Raw genomic sequence first — 20,942 nt, 5'->3', positions numbered from 1 at the left:
ATCTCACTAACTTGCCTCCCGAGGGTGCAGTGTATGTACATCATAAAGTACAGTGTTAAAACGTCTGCAAAAACCTATGAAACAGTGAAAACGTGAATGTGTTGTTGTCCATTACATATTTATAAATGTGCGAAATCTCACTTACATCTAACCAGTGCTTCCTTTTGGTTTCTAATGGGTCATACAGAGGTACTGGAAAACTGAGTAGTTTGCATTTGCTTATGATTATACTGCATCGGATTCCCATGTAATGATTAGCACGTACGGCTGACAACCTCCTGAAGTATTAGGCGGAGATTAAGCACAGGTTTATCCAAGGAGGTAAAATATTTAAGGAGAAAGTTGCCGACACCAGCAGCGCCACGGAGGAATACGGTTTATGCCGAAGCTCAACAGAAGACGCTTTTGGCGTGTTGCAATATTTTACATGGGCTTCTAAGGATGTGACGCATAAAGATCGCGATAGCGCTGGTACTGCATAAAAGTTTCAAGATTTCTGTCTGTGACATCGATTACAGACATGTTTTGGCTGCAGTTACTTTTAGATACTGCCAAAATTATAGATCATAGAGCCTTTGAAACGACGTGCTCACTCGTCAAAGTAGACGACACTTGCCGCATGGCCATGCACGCGTCCCTCGCTCCTCACTCGCAAGTTCTGCGCGTGCATGTGTGGTGACCGGGAAAAGTTACCAAGAAGCGGGTGCAAATATACAGTGACAATCTTAGCTTTCTTGCGTTGCGCTGACTTGGCCGACTCCTCGTGTCAGCGCGCGCTTCGCACATCCGCCGCGTCGAAGGAGACTGCTTTGAACATTTTAACCAGTGATTCGTCGGGATGTGACAAAAATGTGATGTGCCAAATTGCGACAGCGGGTAGGCATCCTGTAAGGACAATGTAAATGCTCTAAAAGTTTCTAGTGGCCCAGTTAGGTTGGAAGCGTTGGCTCGGGTCATATCCAGAAAAGACCGAGGGTTGATGCCTTCTATGTGTGAGAGAAGCTCTCTTCGGTCAGAAACATAGAACAGAGGTGGTATTGGGGCCAGTTTGGGGAAGTCCCTTGAAATAACTAAAGTAGTACAATTCGTGTCAGCGTGGAGGCTCCTCCTCTCCACAATGCTAATTAACCTTGGTGGTGCACGCGCCATCTTGTCTATTCTCGGTCGCAAGTTTTCTTCTGCTTCCACATTAACACAGGCAAGCAAGAGATGCTGCACCGGCGTACCTTCCCCTGTGTGCCGAAAGAGGGATGCACGTGTAGGTATTTTCTAGCTGGACGCTGTAGGTGCAGCTACTGGAAGAGGAGGCAGACGCAAAGGGGCGCGGGTGTCCTACTAGAGTTTTTTTAGGAATATTACAGTTTGGTGTCGAACTTCTCATGAACAAAGCGAAAAGGCCAGTGTTGTTACCAGACACCGCACCTTCAATCTTTCCGCGCTGCCTCAAATACGTGTCAGATGTTCACGCGCGTATACACGCCCACATGCACAATGAACTGGACCTAACGAGAAGGCCGGGCAGCATACATGCCCATATACGGTACTTTGGTGGCTCAAGATAACCATGGCGTGTCATTTTATTTGCATCTAGATTTAACGGTCACCAACAGCCCCCATTTTCACTCACAAACAACGACGCCGATGCCAGCATTTTTTTAAACGAGCTCTTGAACACTGTCGCATTAAAATTCGCATCTGGCGAGGACGCACAGAAACACATCTACTTGAACGTGAAGCGCGAACGCCGAGTCCACGTGGAGCCGGCCTTGAATGAGGATGCGGTGAGAGCAGCGCACGCAGGTTTCTTTCTCCGCTAGTGACGTTTCACGACTGAGGGCGTGTCAGTGCGCTGCCCGACTGCGTAATTTTTATTTTGTTAGCAAACATATGGACACTCTCGGCTGGATTTTGCCGCCAGCGTCGACGTCGGTGTCGCCATCATTCACCGTATATGTATACGTATCTACATATATGAAACGCAAGAAAAAATCAAAAGTAAGACTCTGACGCAGAATCAGACATAGAACTTATGAATAGTAAGTGTGAGGCATTATCCACTGAGCCACAAAGGACCACTTTTCCCCTTTCAATCTGCAAACTCATTATATCTACCACTTACTGCAGATGACGGGCTTCTCGGGGCGGAGCTATTGTGTTTTCAGCACTGCGAGCGAAGTCGCGCAATGAGTGCGCGTTGCCACATCGTCACGACGTGGCGGTGTGTGCTCTCATCTCGCACGCGTACTTTGCCCGCGCGGAGAGGAGGGGGTGGACGCTCACACACGCGCCCTTATCTCGTGGTGGGCACGATTATACGTCTTCGCTACCTTGGGCTTTCACCGGAACAAGTCTGTTGTAGTTACCGGGCGCACAAACGCTACTGCAATCACTACACAGTCTGCGTTTGCGAAAAGGGTGAGCTTCTCTGACACAGCGAAGTAACAACTGAGACGCCTAATTGTATTCATCTGTACCTGCAGAGTGAGTACGTTTTGTGTGTCAGTTCAGCATGAGAAAAGCGGGGTACGTTTCGATGTACTTGCTATTCTGCGTGTGACCTTTCAATTTGTTGCTATCGTATTCATTGCTTCGCCTTTGCGGCTAGGTTGTGACTTTTTTTCCGGACGGCCAAGCGAGCACAGTTTCTACACCTCAAGAATTCTCGCTTCGTGGGTCTTCCTGTATTTCTATGCAACGTCTTAAGTTATGCCATAACGCATCATTATAGATTCCCATAGCTTTGATAGGACACCAGTAGTGCGAACAAATAGGCCCCAGCCTTCAATCAGACAGCGGATGAAGAATTGCGATGAATTGGAGTTTGCCAGAATCTCTCCCTTTGGCCTTTCCTTTACAGTAGGTGGTCCGGAGGGGTCGTTGGTACGCAAGAAGCGCCGCTGCCGCACAGCCTTCAACAAGCAGCAGCTATCAACGTTGGAGAAAACCTTCGGCCGGATGCCCTACCCTGACACTGAAACGCGTGACTGGCTCGCTGTCGTCACGGGCCTGCCTGAGTCACGCATTCAGGTAGGCGATGGACCTTCGAAATGGTAACTTCCTGTCTATGACTGCAATAAGGCATGCTATCGGTCACGGACCATACCACATATGTTGCTGTGCTATCTGGTAGGCACGTGTCCTACCATGACAGGACATATGTGCCGTCACAAGTGTCCCGTGTGGGTGACATGTGACCCTGTGACCATCAGTGTGCACATGGTTTTACAATAAGTGAAGGTAACATTTCTACATAACCCCTACATCTTTTTCCTATTGGTCAAGGTCAACAGAAAGCAAGCATCACACTGGATGCAAACATTAAAATCAAGCCAGAAGTCCGCATATTGTGTGATGTCAACGTACGTTAAAGGACATGAAACGCTCAAAATTACCAAAACCCTGCACTTCAGCATGCCTCAAAACCATATCGTGGTTTTCACGTGTAAAAACACACACACCATAATAATAATAATAATAATAATAATAATAATAATAATAATAATAATAATAATAATAATAATAATAATAATATTATGAGAATATTAGTATTTATAATCATAAAGTTTTAATTAAAAGTAATAAATATATATTAACCTGAGGTGAAGCTGCGCAGCTCACAACGACTTGCTGCCTTTGGTTCACAGCTTTCCAGAGCTTAATGGTAAAAATATGCACTTCTTGACATCGAACCTGCGGAATTCTCGGCAATCATTATCGATGAAAACTTTCACGATCAAAACTGGAGGCTGTGTTCCTAAGCATTAAAAAAGTAGGCCTTTGGCGCCAATAATTGACATGCAAAGCAGCGTTTTAGGCTCCAAACATCGTGTATATAGGCAGAATAATTTTACTTATATGCAAATAGTTTCGGATGAAGACGTCCGCAACCTATATTAGATAGCCTGACTGATAAATGACCAGAAGGGAGGGATAAGTCGTTTTAGACGGGTTGCATCGCGTATGAATCAGATTTCACCCCTGGTGAGGAGAAGCTTAAAAAAAATAGAAGATTCGACGTAGAGAGGGAATTGATGATATGCGAAGCACGAATGAGAAAGGTTGATATGTCACTTCAAATTTAGCACAATGTTGCGAGGTGGACGTAATTTATGCCGTACACGACTTCCGTGTCATGTTTGCGCCTGGCATTTTGTGTTCGTCGTCCATTCAAGTCATGTCATAGCAAGTATGTTGTATGTGAAGCTAGAAGAATGACCGCGAGTGCGCTTTGAGTGTAGCATGTAGTCATGTTTTACATGACACGTGTATTATGATTATCATGTTTCGACGTGTCTTCGTCGTCCATTTACGCCACGTAAGCCCTAATTTGGTATATGAAGCTAGCGAAACGGCCGTGAGCGCACTACGAGCGTAACATGCAGTCATATTATACATGACAGGCATGTCAAGTTTATCATGTTTGGACGTGTCAATGACCTTCGTCGTCCGTTCACTTCACGCCATACCAATTTTGGTATATGTGAATATAGCGAACCGACCACAAGCGCGTCATAAGCGTGCCATGTAGTCATGTTTCGCATGACACTCATGTCATGATTATCATTTTTGGACGTGTAATTTACTTACGTCGTCCATTCACGTCACGTAACACAAAATTTGATTATGTGAAGCTAGCGAAACGGCTGCGAGCGCACTATGAGCGTAGTATGTAGTCATGTTGTACATGACACAAATGTCATTATTATCATGTTTGGACGCGTCCATGACCTTCGTCGTCCAATCGCATCACGCCATATGAATTTTGGTATATGTGAAGCTAGCTAAACGACCGCGAGAGAACCATGAGGATGGCGTGTAGTCATGAATTGCATTACGTGCATATCATGATTTCCACGTTAGGGTCTGTCACCTATGTTCGCCGTACAGTCATGTCTTACCATATCCGTTTTGCAATATGTCATGTGAATTACAGCACCCCAACAGCAGCAAGACCACGAAGAATAAATTGTGACATAGATGTAATTTTCCCGTTATGACTCGTCACTTATGCTCGTAATGCAGTCATGTTATGCCATACCAATTTAAGTACAGATCTCATTATTTAAATGGCCAGGAGAACTAAACGTCCTAGACAAATAGATAGATAGATAGATAGATAGATAGATAGATAGATAGATAGATAGATAGATAGATAGATAGATAGATAGATAGATAGATAGATGGATGGATGGATGGATGGATGGATGGATGGATGGATGGATGGATGGATGGATGGATGGATGGATGGATGGATGGATGGATGGATGGATGGATGGATGGATGGATGCGGTCAAAGTTGGTGACGTTCGCTGAAAAATGCTTCGGATTTAGATGTAGATGTCAACATAACAGCCTCTTGCAGATATTTTTTTTAATTCCATCTTTTCCCCTAAGGGCTAGCCATAGTATCGTATTCGCCGACTACTCACGCGATGTCAGTGCGGTGACGTATGCTCGCCGGCTAGTCCTATTTCTGGTAAAAATGGGGCTTTCTCCGGGACCGCACAGCACTTTCATTTGAGATCGCTGAATCGGAAACTGGTTCCACTGGGCCTCCAAGTGTGCGCCGCGGACGAGAAGGTAATCTCGGAGGCTTGTATTCACGCCTTTATTTGGGCAACCGTTTGCAATGTTGTGATACCAGATGTCGCTTGATGTGTACCCTTTGTCACGGTTTGGCTGCCAAAAGTGATGGTTCGTGTCTCGTCAGCGGCAGCGCGTATGCGCAGACTACTTACCAGTGAAACACCCATGGGCTTCAGGGGGTTTGTTAAAGGGTCAGTAAACAAGCCCTCGTCCAATAATTGTTATAAAAAAATATGCGCATGTTTGCTATGTGAAGATCCTGCTAAAAGAATTTGGCGAGTACGTGCTGTAATGGGCTGTTTCTTCAGTGGTGGATATTTGCTTTTGGGCTTTGGTCTTGTGGTCGGGGCCTGTCCTGGCTTTGTAAGTTGCATAAAATTTTAAATTTCTGAACAATGTTGTCCCGTAACATGAATAATGGTCTCAAACTGCACCCGGGAACGAAATATGCGGTTTAAGGGTGTTCCTATGCGTACCTATTTGAAAACATAAATTAAGTTGTACTAGAAGGCATTGAAGGCGAACATCATAACAGAAATTTTCAGGCACTATGAAGTACTAAAAGCCGTTTTTAACCTCCAATTCACCATCGAATATCGAAGTAAGGCGATTAGTGTGAAACGAACAAAATAAGTCTTTGCCTATTATGGAATTTTTCTACTGTATTTAATACATCAGGTACAACGCTGTAGAGGCTAGTGAGATTTAATTCAATGAATGCATTCGCACTAGAACATAGTACGATGGTTTTCTCATCTGAGGCATGACTTCTTTTCCTCTGTGGGCTTCGTAGTAAATGAGTATGCTTCGTGCATCGAACTTAAAGACGCCCCATTATGCAGGTGTCTAAAAGTTGTTCAGGATTATCTAGCATCTCTTTCGCATTTCTTGATGTTTTATTTGTAGCCCTTTGTAGCGTTTTGTGTGTTTGTTCGTGCTCGCCTTGCACAAGCGTTTACAACGATGAAAGCCAAGCGCAAGACTCACGTAGTCACACATGTTGTTTACCGAACGTCTTCTATAGCTTCCACCCTATCAGAAAAATTGCCATGGTGGATACTGGAAAACATTGTGGGCGTAGTGGAAATAATAGTGGCCATGGTGGAAATTATGATGGATATGGTGGGACGTAGTGGAAAATATGTTGGATATGCCGGGACATACTGGGTGGTATGGTGTACAGATGATGGGTAAAGTGGAAATGATGGTGGAAAGCAGAGGCTAGAAAGTGGGCAATAATGGGACGCTCTGCCCACCATTGCGATAAGGCTGGAGAGCCCTAAGCATATGGTGGGTGGTGCTCATTATGGTGGGCCACATGGTGTACCAAGCTGAGAAACTCTTCCCACCATTGCGATAACGCTGGGAAGCACTAAGCAGATGATGGGTGCTGCTTGTTATGGTGGGCCACATGGTGTACCAAGCTGAGAAGCTTTGCCCACCAATGCGATAATGCTGGGAAGCAGTAAGCAGATGATGGGTGGGCTTATAATGGCGGGCAATTTATATAGTGTACCAAGCTGGGATCTGTACAATACATGTTCTACCACCATCATTTCCACCAAAGCTTAGGCCTACCGACCGAGCCCGTACAATTGTGTTATCTGTGCTTCCGGGTTTCAGAATACACGATTTCAACGATTAAGAATGACAATACAGCGCAGCCATGGCATCAATTAACCTAAATGAAGCATTTTTCATTGTGTATGGTGTCCGCTCAAGAAGCAACAAATATCAACAGCCGCCAGTCGCACTCGCCAGCACTTCTCTAGCTTTTGTGCGAGAACTCAGACGTGGCAATTCGTATGCTTGGGGAACTAATATGATAGCCTAATGTTTCCGGCACACTGCATTCGTTTTGGCCAAGCCGTTAAGTAGTTGTTGCTTTAGCGAAAGAGCTACATCATTGCGCTGGCACGACGGCCCTCTACATTGCCCGAAAAGCATTCCAATACTCAATCAAATAAATTAGGCGGGCGTATCTATGGAATGAGCCTAGAAGCGTCATTAAGCGTAAATTTTTCGCACGACAAGAAGGAGCTCAGGGCCATCTGGCTGGAGGCTACGACAGTACAGCGTGCCATTCAGGAGGACGTACATGCGAAGTGACGTGTCGTTTGGAGCAGATTAGAGACGGTCAATGAGTTGTCACAGAGAAGCATCACGACGTTGTTCATCACGTATCTGAAGAAACTGGGACATTGACATGACGCTGAGGCTAGGCTCGATGTCTGGTTCGTCGGGCTGATCAACAGGGTAACGGGATAAGCAATCGGCGTCCAGATGGAGACGTCCATACTTATAAGCAACCGAGGAGGAATACTCCTGTAGGCGTAATGCCCAACGACCAAGTCGTCCAGTGGGGTCCTTCAGAGAAGAAAGCCAACACAGCGCGTGATGATCTGTTTTGACACGGAAAGGGCGGCCATACAAGTAAGGACTGAATTTCGAAACCGCCCAAACAAGAGCGAGACATTCCCGTTCTGTTATAGAATAATTGCGTTCAAACTTAGAAAGCAGACGGCTTACGTACGCGATTACACGGTCGTTTCCCCACTGAATTTACGCCAAAACTGCACCAATTCCGTGACCACTCGCGTCTGTTCGCACTTCTGTGGGAGCATCGGGGTCGAAATGTGCAAGAATAGGAGGTGTCGTTAGAGCAGTGATTAGCTGAGAGAAGGCGTCAGCTTGAGGAGGGCCCCAAGAAAATGGGACGTCTTGGTTGAGAAGGTCAGTGAGTGGCCGGGCGAGTGCCGCAATGTTTTTCACAAACCGGCGAAAGTAGGAGCAGAGGCCCACAAAACTGCGAACATCTTGGACAGAGCGTGGGACTGGGAAGTTTGTTACAGCGCGTACTTTCGCCGGGTCTGGCCGTACGCCGGCAGCGTCAACAAGGTGACCCAATACGGTAATCTGACGAAGACCGAAGTGGCACTTGGAGGAATTTAGCTGCAGGCCGGCACGTCGAAATATGAATAGAATGGTCGAAAGGCGTTCAAGGTGGGTTGCAAAGGTAGGTGAGAAAATGATCACGTCGTCCAGGTAACACAAACATGTCGACCATTTAAATCCTTGTAGGAGCGTGTCCATCATTCTCTCGAAGGTCGCTGGAGCGTTGCAGAGCCCGAATGGCATGACCTTGAATTGGTAAAGACCGTCAGGGGTAACGAAGGCGGTCTTTTCTCGATTCATTTCATCTACAGCAATTTGCCAGCAGCCAGATCGGAGGTCGAGAGATGAAAAGAAGGTGGCGCCATGGAAGCAATCAAGGGCATCGTCAATGCATGGTAGAGGGTACACGTCTTTTTTGGTAATTTTGTTGAGGTGGCAATAATCAACGCAGAAACGCCATGAGCCGTCTTTCTTTTTTACTAATACCCCGGGAGATGCCCAAGGGGTCGTTGATGGTTCGATTACGTTTTTCGTAAGCATTTTGGCCACTTCTTTCTGAATCACTTCTCGCTCAGACGCTGACACGCGGTACGGCCGACGGTTAATGGGCGCAGAGTCACCAGTGTTGATTCGGTGAGTGACAATTTTAGTCTGGCCCAAGGGACAATCGTCAGTGTCGAAAATGTCACTGTATGAGGCCAAAACTTGGCAGAGGGCGTCGGCCTGGTGAGGCGACAGCTCCGATCCAATCATGTTTCGAAAAATAGCATTGTCTGATCTGGGTGACAGACGATGACATTGCCGATGACATTCGCCGATGACATTGAATTGCTGAGTAACTCGGGGGACGAATTGCAACTCATGATTACGGAGTTAGACAAGGAGAGCAGAAGGGTGGGTCTTAAAATTAATCTGCAGAAAACGAAAGTAATGTACAACAACCTCGGCAAGGAGCAGCGCTTCGAGATAGGCAATAGTGCACTTGAAGTTGTAAAAGACTATGTCCACTTAGGGCAGGTAATAACCGCAGAGCCGAACCACGAGACTGAAGTAACTAGAAGAATAGGAATGGGGTGGAGCACATTCGGCAAGCACTCTCAAATTATGACAGGTAGATTGCCACTATCCCTCAAGAGGAAAGTATATAACAGCTGTATCTTGCCGGTACTTAGCTACGGAGCAGAACCCTGGAGACTTACAAAGAGGGTTCAGCTTAAATTGAGGACGACGCAGCGAGCAATGGAAAGAAAAATGGTAGGTGTAACCTTAAGAGACAAGAAGAGAGCAGAGTGGATTAGGGAACAAACGGGGGTTAAGGATATCATAGTTGAAATCAAGAAGAAGAAATGGACATGGGCAGGGCATGTAGTGCGTAGACAGGATAACCGCTGGTCATTAAGGGTAACTGACTGGATTCTCAGAGAAGGGAAGCAGGTTAGGGGGAGACAGAAGGTTAGGTGGGCAGATGTGATTAAGAAGTTTGCGGGTATAAATTGGCAGCAGCAAGCACAGGACCGGATTAACTGGCGGAACATGGGAGAGGCCTTTGTCCTGCAGTGGACGTAGTAAGGCTGATGATGATGATGATGATGATCTGGGTGACCGTGAGACTGCGCTTCGATCAAGAGCAGATACAGCGACAACACTGACATCGTCCTCTGTTATGGCAGTTAGCTGGGCTACAGACATCTGGCAGGGCAACACTTGAGGGGTAAAACCAAAGTTAAGGAGCGGAAGTAACACACAGTTATCCGCTATGGTCACGGCGGTATAGCGCACAGTAACACTGCGCGTCAGCCGTACGTCAGTAATTGGCGTAACGATATAATCACCATCAGGAACGGGAGGGGTCGATGACAAAGACACGTACGGGACGGCTCGAGGTGGCAGGCGAATGAAAGTGGTTGGGCTCAAGCGGCTGGTGGGCTTTGCAGAGTAGTCGGCAAAGATTGGTAGATCAAGGCTGAGGGTACCAGACGAACAATCAATTAAGGCCGAGTGTGCCGAAAGGAAATCAAGGCCAAGTATGAGGTCATGAGGGCAGCAGGCTAGCACGGCAAAAAGGACCACGGCGTGACGACCGGCAATGCTGACACGAGCAGTGCACATTCCGATTACTGGTACAGTACCACCATCGGCAACACGTATTTCCTGCGTCGCAGATGGCGTCATAATCTTTTGTAAGCGGCAGCGTAGAGAAGCGCTCATAATAGACAGGTGCGCACCTGTGTCAATGAGGGCGGTCACAGGAACATGGTCGACTTGTACTTCAAGCAGGCTATGGTGCGTGGGAAGCGTCAGTAGAGGATTTTCGGCTGTCATTGGTATTGCAGCTTCACCTCTACAAGCTGCAATATCTAGTTTTTGTGCTGCGGTCGTCCAGAGAAGCTCGGCGAGGAAAAGCGCCGAGGTGGCGGAGAGCGGGATTGGCGACGAAGCGGCGACGGGGAGCGAGAACTGCAGTGACCGGACGAAGGGGCGTCAGTGGAAGGCTCGTAAGATGACGACGAATAGAAATTGAAGGGTGCGGCGACTGAACGTCGAGGGGTCGTCGGATGCATGAGCGCCGAGGTAGAGAAAGTCTGACGTGGTTGGTTTGACCAACGGCGGCGGCAATAGCTAGAAACGTGCCCAGGCTGGTGGCAGGAAAAACGAATAGGCCGGTCGTCAGGTGTTCGCCATTCCGAAGGGTTACGGAAGGGAATTGTTGGAGGTGAACGGCGAGCGTGTCCTCGGGAGTAGAACGGGGCTTCAGGGCGAGGCAAGGGACATGCTGATGGAAGTCCGAGATTCGCAAACTCCTGCCTCACCACAGCTTGTATTAACGCCACTGACGGCTGTTGTTGGTCAGAGGCGAGCATTGCGAAAACGGGTGGCTCAAGAGGAGCCGGGCAGGCGGCTTCGATTTCCCGACTAACAATGCGTGTGACGTTGTCATACGTGGGGGACTGGCGGGCGGCTTCACACGATGAGGTCGCGGCCGTGTTGGGCAGCCGAGTGAATCGCTGAGTAATATGGCGGCTCTTCGCTTCTTCGAACCGCCGGCACTCTTTAATGATGGCGTCGACGGTGGCAACGTTGTTGCAAACTAGAAGATTAAATGCGTCGTCTGCTATGCCTTTCAGCACATGGGCCACTTTCTCCGACTCACTCATATGCTCGTCAATCTGGCGGCACTGGGCGATGACGTCGTGAATGTACGCGACGTACGACTCCGTCGACGTCTGTGCACGAGCCGCCAGTTGATTCCGCGCTGTGATCTGCCGCCCAACGGTGTCACCAAAAAGGTCGCGGATCTTCTCTTTAAAGGAGTCCCAGCTCGTAATCTCCGCTTCGTGCGTCTCGAACCACACTCGCGGTGGGCCATCGAGGTAAAAAGCACATTGGCAAGCATAAGAGTCGGGTCCCACCTATAGCTTGCGCTGACCCGTTCGTACCGGTTGATCCATTTGTCGACGTCAACGCCATCCTGACCGGAAAATACACCGGGATCACGAGCAGGAGGTAGAACGACGTATGTAGAAGTCACGGTAGGGGAAGGTGGCGAAGACGATGGTTGTTCAACCTGTAACATGGTTGGACCTATGATGATGCGGCCGTTGCGGAGCTTCGTGATGAAGACGGGGAAGTACCCAGCACGTCCACCAAAAAGATGTTACGTGAAAATGACATGAGGCGTGTCTATTTAAAATCTATATTTAAACTGATGCGTATGGCGTCTACTAAGATGGAAGCAGCACGCACAACGAACAGACCACTTCCTCGTTGTCGTCTTCTGACTGCTGATACGTCAGCTACGTAGCAATATAATGCAAATGAAATTCTAGACAAACAGATAACTTGCCGATGGTAGGTACCGCCTGCTCTGCTACTTTCGAATGACGCGTCCGATGCTGTACCAACTCTGCTACATCGGTGGTGATGCATACCCACTTTATAAGGTTTATACTTTCACTTAAACCTGGGAATGTTAGTCAGTGCCGCTAGAAGCCAAGACTGCGAGTGCAGTGATGCGCTGAGCGAACTGCGCCAAATGGTACCTGATTGGCCTGGTTGCTTAATCTCAGATTTCTTAAATACTTGTCGAATTTTCACCCAGCCTGCGCCGCAAAAAGTGCTCAGACTTTCAGAAAGAGAACAAACTGCTTGAGGGTTCCCTATTAAAAGCAACACCGTAGTGCACCTTCGTGCTACGCAATCCTAGCCAAGCTGAACTGGAACAAACGTCACTGTAGTCGTTGTTGGGATACACACTCAGCATCAGCTTTTCTGGACCATAAGACCATAAAATGTCTGAATAATCGGCTAGTGCGACAAAAGATTCGTGCTCTTTTATTACTCGCAAGCGGTCATATGATCACTTATCTGTGTCCGTCAGCGCTTGTCTGTGTCCATTCCTTTTAATTCTTCGTACGGGTCATGCTGTGTACCGAAATTACCTCTAAATTCCAATTCATCCGGCTTGCGGTTCTGATTGAAATCATGAAAGCCCCGACCAAAATGACACCAGTGCCTCAATAGACTTATAGGGCATTTTAGTCTGCACCGAGGCGTTCGTGAACACACTCGATGCCGCCGGAAAACCTGCTTAAACCATCACCACAGATGAATGGAGAAACTTTATTTTTAGTCCCGAGAAACCCGACTAGCGCGTAGTGGGCTTCTCCAGCATTGGTACAGGCAGGCTAAGCCTGACCGCCGCATCGTGGGCTTTTGGACGGCTCAAAGTTGATCCCCCTTGTTTGGTCTTCCGATGCCGGAGCACCACTTGGCCGACACGGCTTGATCGCTGCCTAGTAACGAGGGGCATCGCCAGAGCATATGCTCTAAGTTATCTACCACCCACAACAGGGGCAGGAGCTGCTAGTGTAAGTATCGGGGTTAAGCTTATGAAAGAATGCCAGATTTGAATGAGAATCGGTTTGTGAGAGTGTAATCGTTATCGTCTGAGCCTTGTGCAGTTTTTGCTGTGGAGGGGGTAGATACCCCTGCATAGGTGGAAGTGCTGCGTTAACACATTGTGTGTCGTGGGCAGGGGAGAACCACCGTGTGTGCGGAACGTCTTACGCCATGCTTTAGAATGGACGACCTCATTGAGCTCTGGGGCCTCCTTCAAAATAGCCCGTATGAGCAGGGAACACGTTAGGAAGTGATTAAAGAGGTCTTTTGCACCGAGAATACAGCGTACTATCTTGGGAATCGCACCAACGGTGAAGGCACGGATGGCTGCCGGGTAGTCATTGAGTATTTTCATATGGTTACCGTCCAGGAGAGCAATGGCGATAGCCACCTGCTCGGCCGCGCTCGATTAGGAACATTCAATCGATGTGACGTTGATGACCGAACCAACTTCGTCGACCTAGACCACTGCGTATTTGTTGGTGTTCTCGTACCAGGCTGTGTCGTCATAACAAGTCTCTTCAGGGATTTCTGCTGCCCTGCGGTAGAGTGCCGCCGCACTAGCCCCTCTTCTTCCTATGTTTACATGCAAACTTCAAATTGCAAATGTGCGCCTCATGATGAGCGTCGCAAAAACTAAGAAAACATGCAATGAGCTATGGCTGTCTCGCAAGGAACGCATAGATATGATGAGCCAAAACACAAAGGCTTTGGTAGAACCGTTCGATTCTTCCGGATTTCCCTAATACGTACACGCACGTTAAAGAAGCGCTACTATACAGAGTGTTTCAAGAAATGTGTACAGTGTTAATGAAAAATTACAAAGGAAGTATTCGAGTGCTACCTGCTGCGTTCTCTTTCCAGTGGAAAAAGGCATTTTCACATGCGTATGAACATCACTTACGGCAGTAGTTCTAGAAATAATGCAATAAACCTTTTAAATTGTGGAAATAGGTGCTTGATTCTAATGGGCGAATTAAGTCTTTTTTGCGAATCATTCATAGCTGCTTCGAAATTTCTAAAAAAACTGCCACTGGTAATTGCCACGGAGAGTCGCACATTTGAAGCTCTGTATTTTTTTCATATATGTTACTTAAAAAGAATCAGTCGTCCGCCATGAATGTGCAACGTCGTAAAAATTATTCTATTAACAGCTGCTCAAAAACAGTCTCGCTGCTACGAAATGCATTTTTTCGCTAGTTTCAAAAGTAGCTTCCGAACCAGCTTCACTGTCCTAAGAGAAAATTATTTCGGAGCGGAAGCGTTGCAATGCTGTTAGGTCACAAATGAAATGGATTTGATGCAACCACTTTGATTGTTTTGTTCACGATTGTTGACGCAGTGCTGGTTTAATAAATTTCACTGAGTTTGGTTGAAGTAAGTGAAGTATATGGCTCATTTTCAATTGACAATAGCTTCAATGAGTGCTTCTTCTAATCAACAATGGCCTCATTGTAATTGCAAACGCTTTAAATGTGAAAGACGATCCTTTAGAATTTTGTCCTATTTTCATTGCTAGAATTGCCTTTTTCTTCAAAAAAAACAGTGCCACGTTGGGAGAACTTGAAGGTAGCATGTCGGAAAAACAATTTTTTTGTTGATCTTGTTGTGACTCCGGGCCCAGCGGGTCTCAGTTTGGTAGCGAGCCCCCGTCATTAGAGCCATCGTCCTACAAGTCAGATGAGGTGTTCATAAAAACGACAATTTATTTACATGATTAGTAACTGAGAATTCGAAAGGAGGTGATTAAGTGATCAAGTAGAACTCATGAAGCCTGAATAACTGAACAAGAGAACTGAATATATACAAAAGACGTCTGCTTTTATAGTGCCGCGTAGCCAACCTTTCGCGCACTGTCCACGGCTTCCACCAATACGGTGCACGGTGGTCTAGGTGCTCCACCCACGAAGGCGTGTAAAGACACCACACAATGCACGTGGGGAGGGCACAGTCTACACAATGCCCACATATGGTCACAAATGCACTGCACTAACGTTTCGCCCATATCACCAAGATTTTGCGTACGTCTGATAATCCCAGATGACCTTGCTTTCCAAGAACTCTCCCGGCAGTAGAATGAGGTTCGAAAGACCGGCTCCTGGTACACTTGCTGAACTTGCCTGACTGCGTTCGGGTAGGATAATGTAGCGGCCCGGCAGCTTATCCTCAAAACATGCCACTCTATTTAGCCGATGCTATGAAGAGAGAGGAAACGAGGAGTGGTAGACTTATCCCTCGTCGTCGAGGTGCTGAGGCGTGCTCCAGCAAGGACTGCAGAATATAGTGCCTTTTTCTTTCCTTCAACCACACATTCATTTCCTCGTCGTTTGCATGAAGTTACGGCTTAACTGCAAATTACCGGGACTTTGCTTCTCTTCGAAAAGTGCAGCCACAACCGGCTTCGGTTTTAGCTTTCAGCCCAAACTAAAAATACCACACTGGGTCCGGTCTGTCCAGATCCACGGTGACCTCGAAAGCAGCCCAGTTGCCTCCTTGTTTTCCTGGAAAGCCTTGAATGAAGTCGAGTTCGGAATGGCCTTTCTTTCCTCGTGCGTTTTCTTAGCGCCGAACCCGTCTTGGGGCCCCTGGTTCACGTTTTTCTGAATGAAGATCCACCCGTCTGGTCCCAAGGTTTACTGTCTTCTCTATACGTTTTCGCGCTCTGCGCAATAAATTCCGTTAGAAGCTAGCACTTGTATCATCCTTTCCTCTTTGTCATCGTTCTGTTCTCGCGCTATAACTATCGTCATGTCATACCAACTAGCCCAAACTGCCACACTTTTAAGTTACATTTCCAGTTATTCGGGCTCTTTTTCGTGTGTTTCCCTTCATTGATCCGTCCTCATAACCCTCATCGCAGTCTCCATTTGCCGTGCGCGCATCTTCACCTTCTGCATTCGCACTAAGCACCTTTGTCTGGACGTTAAAGTCTTTTTTGAAGGTTATCACCCCTCAACTGCCATGGTGTACAGGTGTTCAAATTTCTGAGGCCTGAATGGCACCGACAAGAGCACACGAACCGTGATGTCCTGTTCAGCTTCAACAAACAGATCTTCCACAGGCAGTGAAAAAAAGAAGATGGCCAGAGTACCACTACCGAATCGAACACCCTGCAAACAGCTTGTGGTCACGTCAGCCAACTAGCCTTCGTGCGCAGTGCCCAACCATGTCCCGGCCATCGAGTGTGGTCCACTCTTGTAGTGATGTCGTCCTCCCAGACTATGTTCACAACACCCTCACCCTAGATCTGAATTTCGCCGTCAGCCGAGGGCGGTCCGCACGCGAGCTTCTTTCACTGGTGAACTCTGTTGCTAGCCGCGCCTCACCAGATGACTCGGACCGATCCATCTCAGAAGACATCGACGTGCTCCTACGGGTTAAGCCTACCAGCCCCAGCCTTCTGTTGCGCAAGACAGCTAAGTTTCTGAGATACAATGAACATTGTGTCGTGCCGTCAGATAATGAGGGTGGTTTAGCTATTATTTCTAACTGATTGTACCTAAAAAAGGCGGTCACAGCTATTGGCTCTGTTTTCAAATGTTGTACTGACGTTTGTCTAGATAGAGAAAAAAACCCAAGCCAAAGAAATGTGTCGTAAACTAGAGTTAAAGCAGTTAGCACAGCATATTAGTAAAAGTGACGCAAATGAGCTCAGCATGTTTTCATATTCCACAACATATAAAGTCGGCATGCCCTTCCCAGTCATTGTGACAGAAAAGGGAACGTGGCAAAAGCAATTTGGCCTGTTTATTCGGACCCATCTAAAGTGTCTAGCCATCGATGACTCATTTCTGATCGAATAGTTGCAGGCACTGATAGAAGTTTTCAACCAGTCAAATCAAACTGATGTGATCGGTTTTTCAATTCACATAAAGCACCTATACTACTTACTGCCTCACGATTAGGTATTAGAATGTATAAGGGTTAACACAGAAGTCTTCGGGAAATTGAACTTCCAAATAAAAACTGGCATCAGTGCGCGAGATTTATTTGATCTTGTTTTGCTGTACCTTACCTCTACGTTCGTTCATTAGAATGATTGCATTTATCTGCAGAAAAAAAGTGCGTCAATTGGCTCATGCATGGCACCTCATACTCAGTGATCTACTGTTGGCAAAAATGGGAAATAAACTGCAGAAATAGTTAAAGGGCACGCATGTCGTCAAAGTATCCAAATGCATGGATTATTTCTTAGTTCTTCTAAATTGTAATCCTTCTATGTTCCACTCGTTTGCGACTCAAACGATAGACGTGTGTTTCAATATTGTTTTTAGCCTGTGTTGACACATGAAACGCCCGAGAAGGACAAGTTACGCATTTTGGATTTAAGACTCTTTTTTATCTCACAGCACATTTGTTGGTGTTATAAACCACGTGCGCAGAAACCTTTACTCTCTTTTTCTTCCGCTAACAGCAAGTCAGTAAAGCGAGGCATTGCATGGACCTGCCTTGAGAATGCCTTGAACAGGTCGTGCGTTCACAACATCTCTGCGAGCTTCAAAGCTCAAGTGCCACGGCTTATGACTTCATGTTTACTGAGGCGTTTATCGCTTCCGCTGCTGAGACAATCCTGTGGACCAACATGGCAGAGCAGAGGTAGGGACAGGATCCGAGCAACCCGGATACAGAGCATGAAAGGATAGCCATTGTTCCGTACAAACTCCAGATATCACACAGGCTCAAAAAAAAAACGAGAAAGCTGTTGAAGTTCGTGTGTTGTTCGCTGCACCGTTCAAATTATTGAGTCTCACCACATCTACAAACCCCCTGAAAATGCACTCATCAGCTTAATGTAGAGTTAAGCATCGAAACAGGTATGTGGCGTGCTCCCGGGAAGTCGTCGATAGGATCCCCTTATCCTGCGGTGCTTGCTATGTCGGAAAGACCAGGAGGTGAACGATCAACTGAGAGAACACGCTATAATGTTAGAAATAGGAAAGATGGTTTTCTTGCTCAGCACTGCACTGAGTGCAAGTGTGTGCCCCTTTTCAAGGGCACATTGAAGCTGTATAAGCAAAGGGATGAGCGCACCCGAGTTATCGCCGATTCTCTCGCTGGATTCCGTGCCGACCGGTTGTGCGCCCGCGCGCTCCGCGCGCTCGCGACCTTCGGCGTCATCGTAGCTCTGGTCGACTGGGCTCGCCCTACGTCACCTCCTGCCGCCGACTACTTTCGACGACATTGAAGCTCCGACTTACTGGACCTGCTCTACGCCATCTACAGACGCCGACAACATCTCTCGCAAGTGTACCCCGTCCTTGGACTCCAGTGACCGTGCTTCCATCTTTCCTGTCTCTCCTATCTCCTCAGTTTGTTGTTGCTTCTTCTTCCTCTTTTCTACACCTTTACTCCTAACTTTTATATCCCTCCTCACCCCCATCCCTTGTGAGCCCTGTGGCGGTGCCGCTCACTGAAGCAGACAATGACGAGGCTTACTTTTCTCTTCCTTTCTATTTCTCAAGAACCACTCCGCCGAGGCCGCACAGATGGCACGTGAACAGGTGTCATGCATTAGCAAGCCCTCGCTGTCTCTGTCCGAGAAAGAACTAAGGTTGCTGGAAGGTTTTCGTGCGCGCAAGTAGTTATGACTTTTACTTTTCTGTTTCATTTCATTATAGACTTTTCTTTGCCTTTATTGTGCTTTTGTCTTTTTCCCTTACTCATGCATTGCTCTTTGTGCCACATAGTTTACTGTCTGCTCTATATGTTTCCGCGCTCTGCGCAGCAAACTCAGTGAGAAGTTAGCGCTCGTGTCCTGCTTGTCTCTTTGTCGTCGTTCTGTTCTAGCGCTATACCTGTCGTCCTGTCATACCAACTATCCCAAACTGCCACACTTTTAAGTCACAAGCAGACCATGCATTACCTTTTACTACAGTTGGCATTCTTGATGCTTCACATTCACCACTGCACTATTTACGTCATCACTGTATTGCAGGTCTGGTTTAAAAACAGGAGGGCCAAGGACCGTAAGCTGAAGAAGCAGCAAGCCTCTTTGGTAGCAGGAAAAACTGACTTGGTGATCACCGAAGACTATAAAGTCGAAACGATGGATGCAAGGTCGTCAACTGAACTCGTTGGTAAGGTTTATTTATGGTTAAAGCAGCTCAAAAAACAGGGTCGAAAGCTCGGCAGATCCCACGTTCACTGCTAATCATTGATATGTGAAGCATGCATCAGGGAGCTTCCAAGTGCGATTCTTAAAAAGCCCATGTTACGAGGCGTATAAATGTAGTACCCTGTAAATATATTTAGCAATTGTACACATATTAGCATATCTAGAAAGCATCAGAAATGTCAGAACTTGTTAGTCATAGTTAGTAACGACGCCAGTAATAGCGTGCGCTCTACCAGACAGCAGAGGTAGACTGAATCGATGTTCTTGTATTAGTCAACCTTGTTACACGAAGCATAATAGCGAAAATGCTCTTTTGTTCACCTTAGACACAGCTTTTAAGATGTGGATTGAAGTTTAGTGCAGCAGTTTTGTGCAGAGCGTGAGATTACCAGTGACCTGCACTACAGTGGCGTCTACTGTTGACTACGCTGGGTGAGTTGTGGTCTGAGGTAACGTTAGGATTTGCGTCAGAGCACAGATGTCAGTATTATGGAAAGAAAGTGGGCTTTACTCTGTGGCTATCTGAATAGTCCACGTAACTTTTATTGGCACATTCTCCAAGGGGGGTCGAATGCTTTGTTATAGCTCGTAGATTTTTGTGACTACAAATGCAATGCCTACTAAACTGCAATAAAGGTTTATTGATTGATTGATTGATTGATTGAGTTATTGAATGATTAATTCATTGTAGCAATTTAAGTCCCAAAACCACCATATGAATATGAAAGACGCTGTAGGGGAGGGCTGCGGAAATTTTGACGACCTCGGGTGTATAACGTGCACCCAAATTGAAGTACACGGGCCAGCAACATTCCCGCCTACATAGGAAATGCATGAATTAAAATTGGAGGAAACATTGCAACCATATATTACACGTTGCACCAAACTCAGGCCAGCACAGATTCTTTTTTCTAAAGGTTTAGCAAGAGCTGGCATGGCTCTATGTTAGAATATCTGGTTGCCACTTTGAACGAATGGCTTTGATTACTAGTGAGATCCTGATTTTTGGCCTTTGCATTCGTTGGGGCTACACTGCTTATGTATGTTTTTCTTAATGCTCTTACGTTTAGGTTACCAATGTCTGTCCTTACCGTTACGAGTTAGGTATGAACCTTCAATCGCCCGTGGTGATTCGAATTAGGATGTTGCAGATTGTCGTGAGATCTATTCTTGCACATGTTTCAGGCAAGTGCCCCACTTGATTTTTTTCTATTCTGATTGTATGAAACTAATGTCCGTTTCCCAGCGTAGCGTCGACATGTTATCTGAAAGTCACATGCAGCGCGATGCAACCATGCTCAAGCCTGTAGCATATAAGCTATTCCGCATACAGCGCTGTTCCCGCCCCCCACCTACGATGGCGAAGAAAGCTGGGAGCCACAAAAGCTCCCGATTCAGTACAGCGCCAAAGACGACTGAAGAGTGCTCATCCTGGGCTCGATTTACT

General features: G+C 46.8%; 1 protein-coding gene across 3 annotated transcripts in view; it reads left to right on the top strand.

Annotated features, from left to right (window-relative positions):
• LOC142777400 (diencephalon/mesencephalon homeobox protein 1-like) overlaps positions 1-20,942 on the top strand; it is a 104,395-nt gene that overhangs the window by 24,670 nt on the left and 58,783 nt on the right. For 2 of the 3 annotated variants that reach the window (XM_075881750.1, XM_075881749.1), the window contains 2 exons: positions 2,858-3,027; positions 19,316-19,457. In XM_075881750.1, the coding sequence (XP_075737865.1) occupies positions 2,858-3,027; positions 19,316-19,457 (312 nt within the window). The remainder of the gene's footprint in view (positions 1-2,857; positions 3,028-19,315; positions 19,458-20,942) is intronic. The other variant, XM_075881751.1, reaches the window with a different exon arrangement.

The sequence above is a fragment of the Rhipicephalus microplus genome, chromosome X (genome assembly GCF_043290135.1).
Source record: "Rhipicephalus microplus isolate Deutch F79 chromosome X, USDA_Rmic, whole genome shotgun sequence".
NCBI classification, from domain to species: domain Eukaryota; kingdom Metazoa; phylum Arthropoda; class Arachnida; order Ixodida; family Ixodidae; genus Rhipicephalus; species Rhipicephalus microplus.
This window is presented reverse-complemented; position numbering and strand designations above follow the sequence as displayed.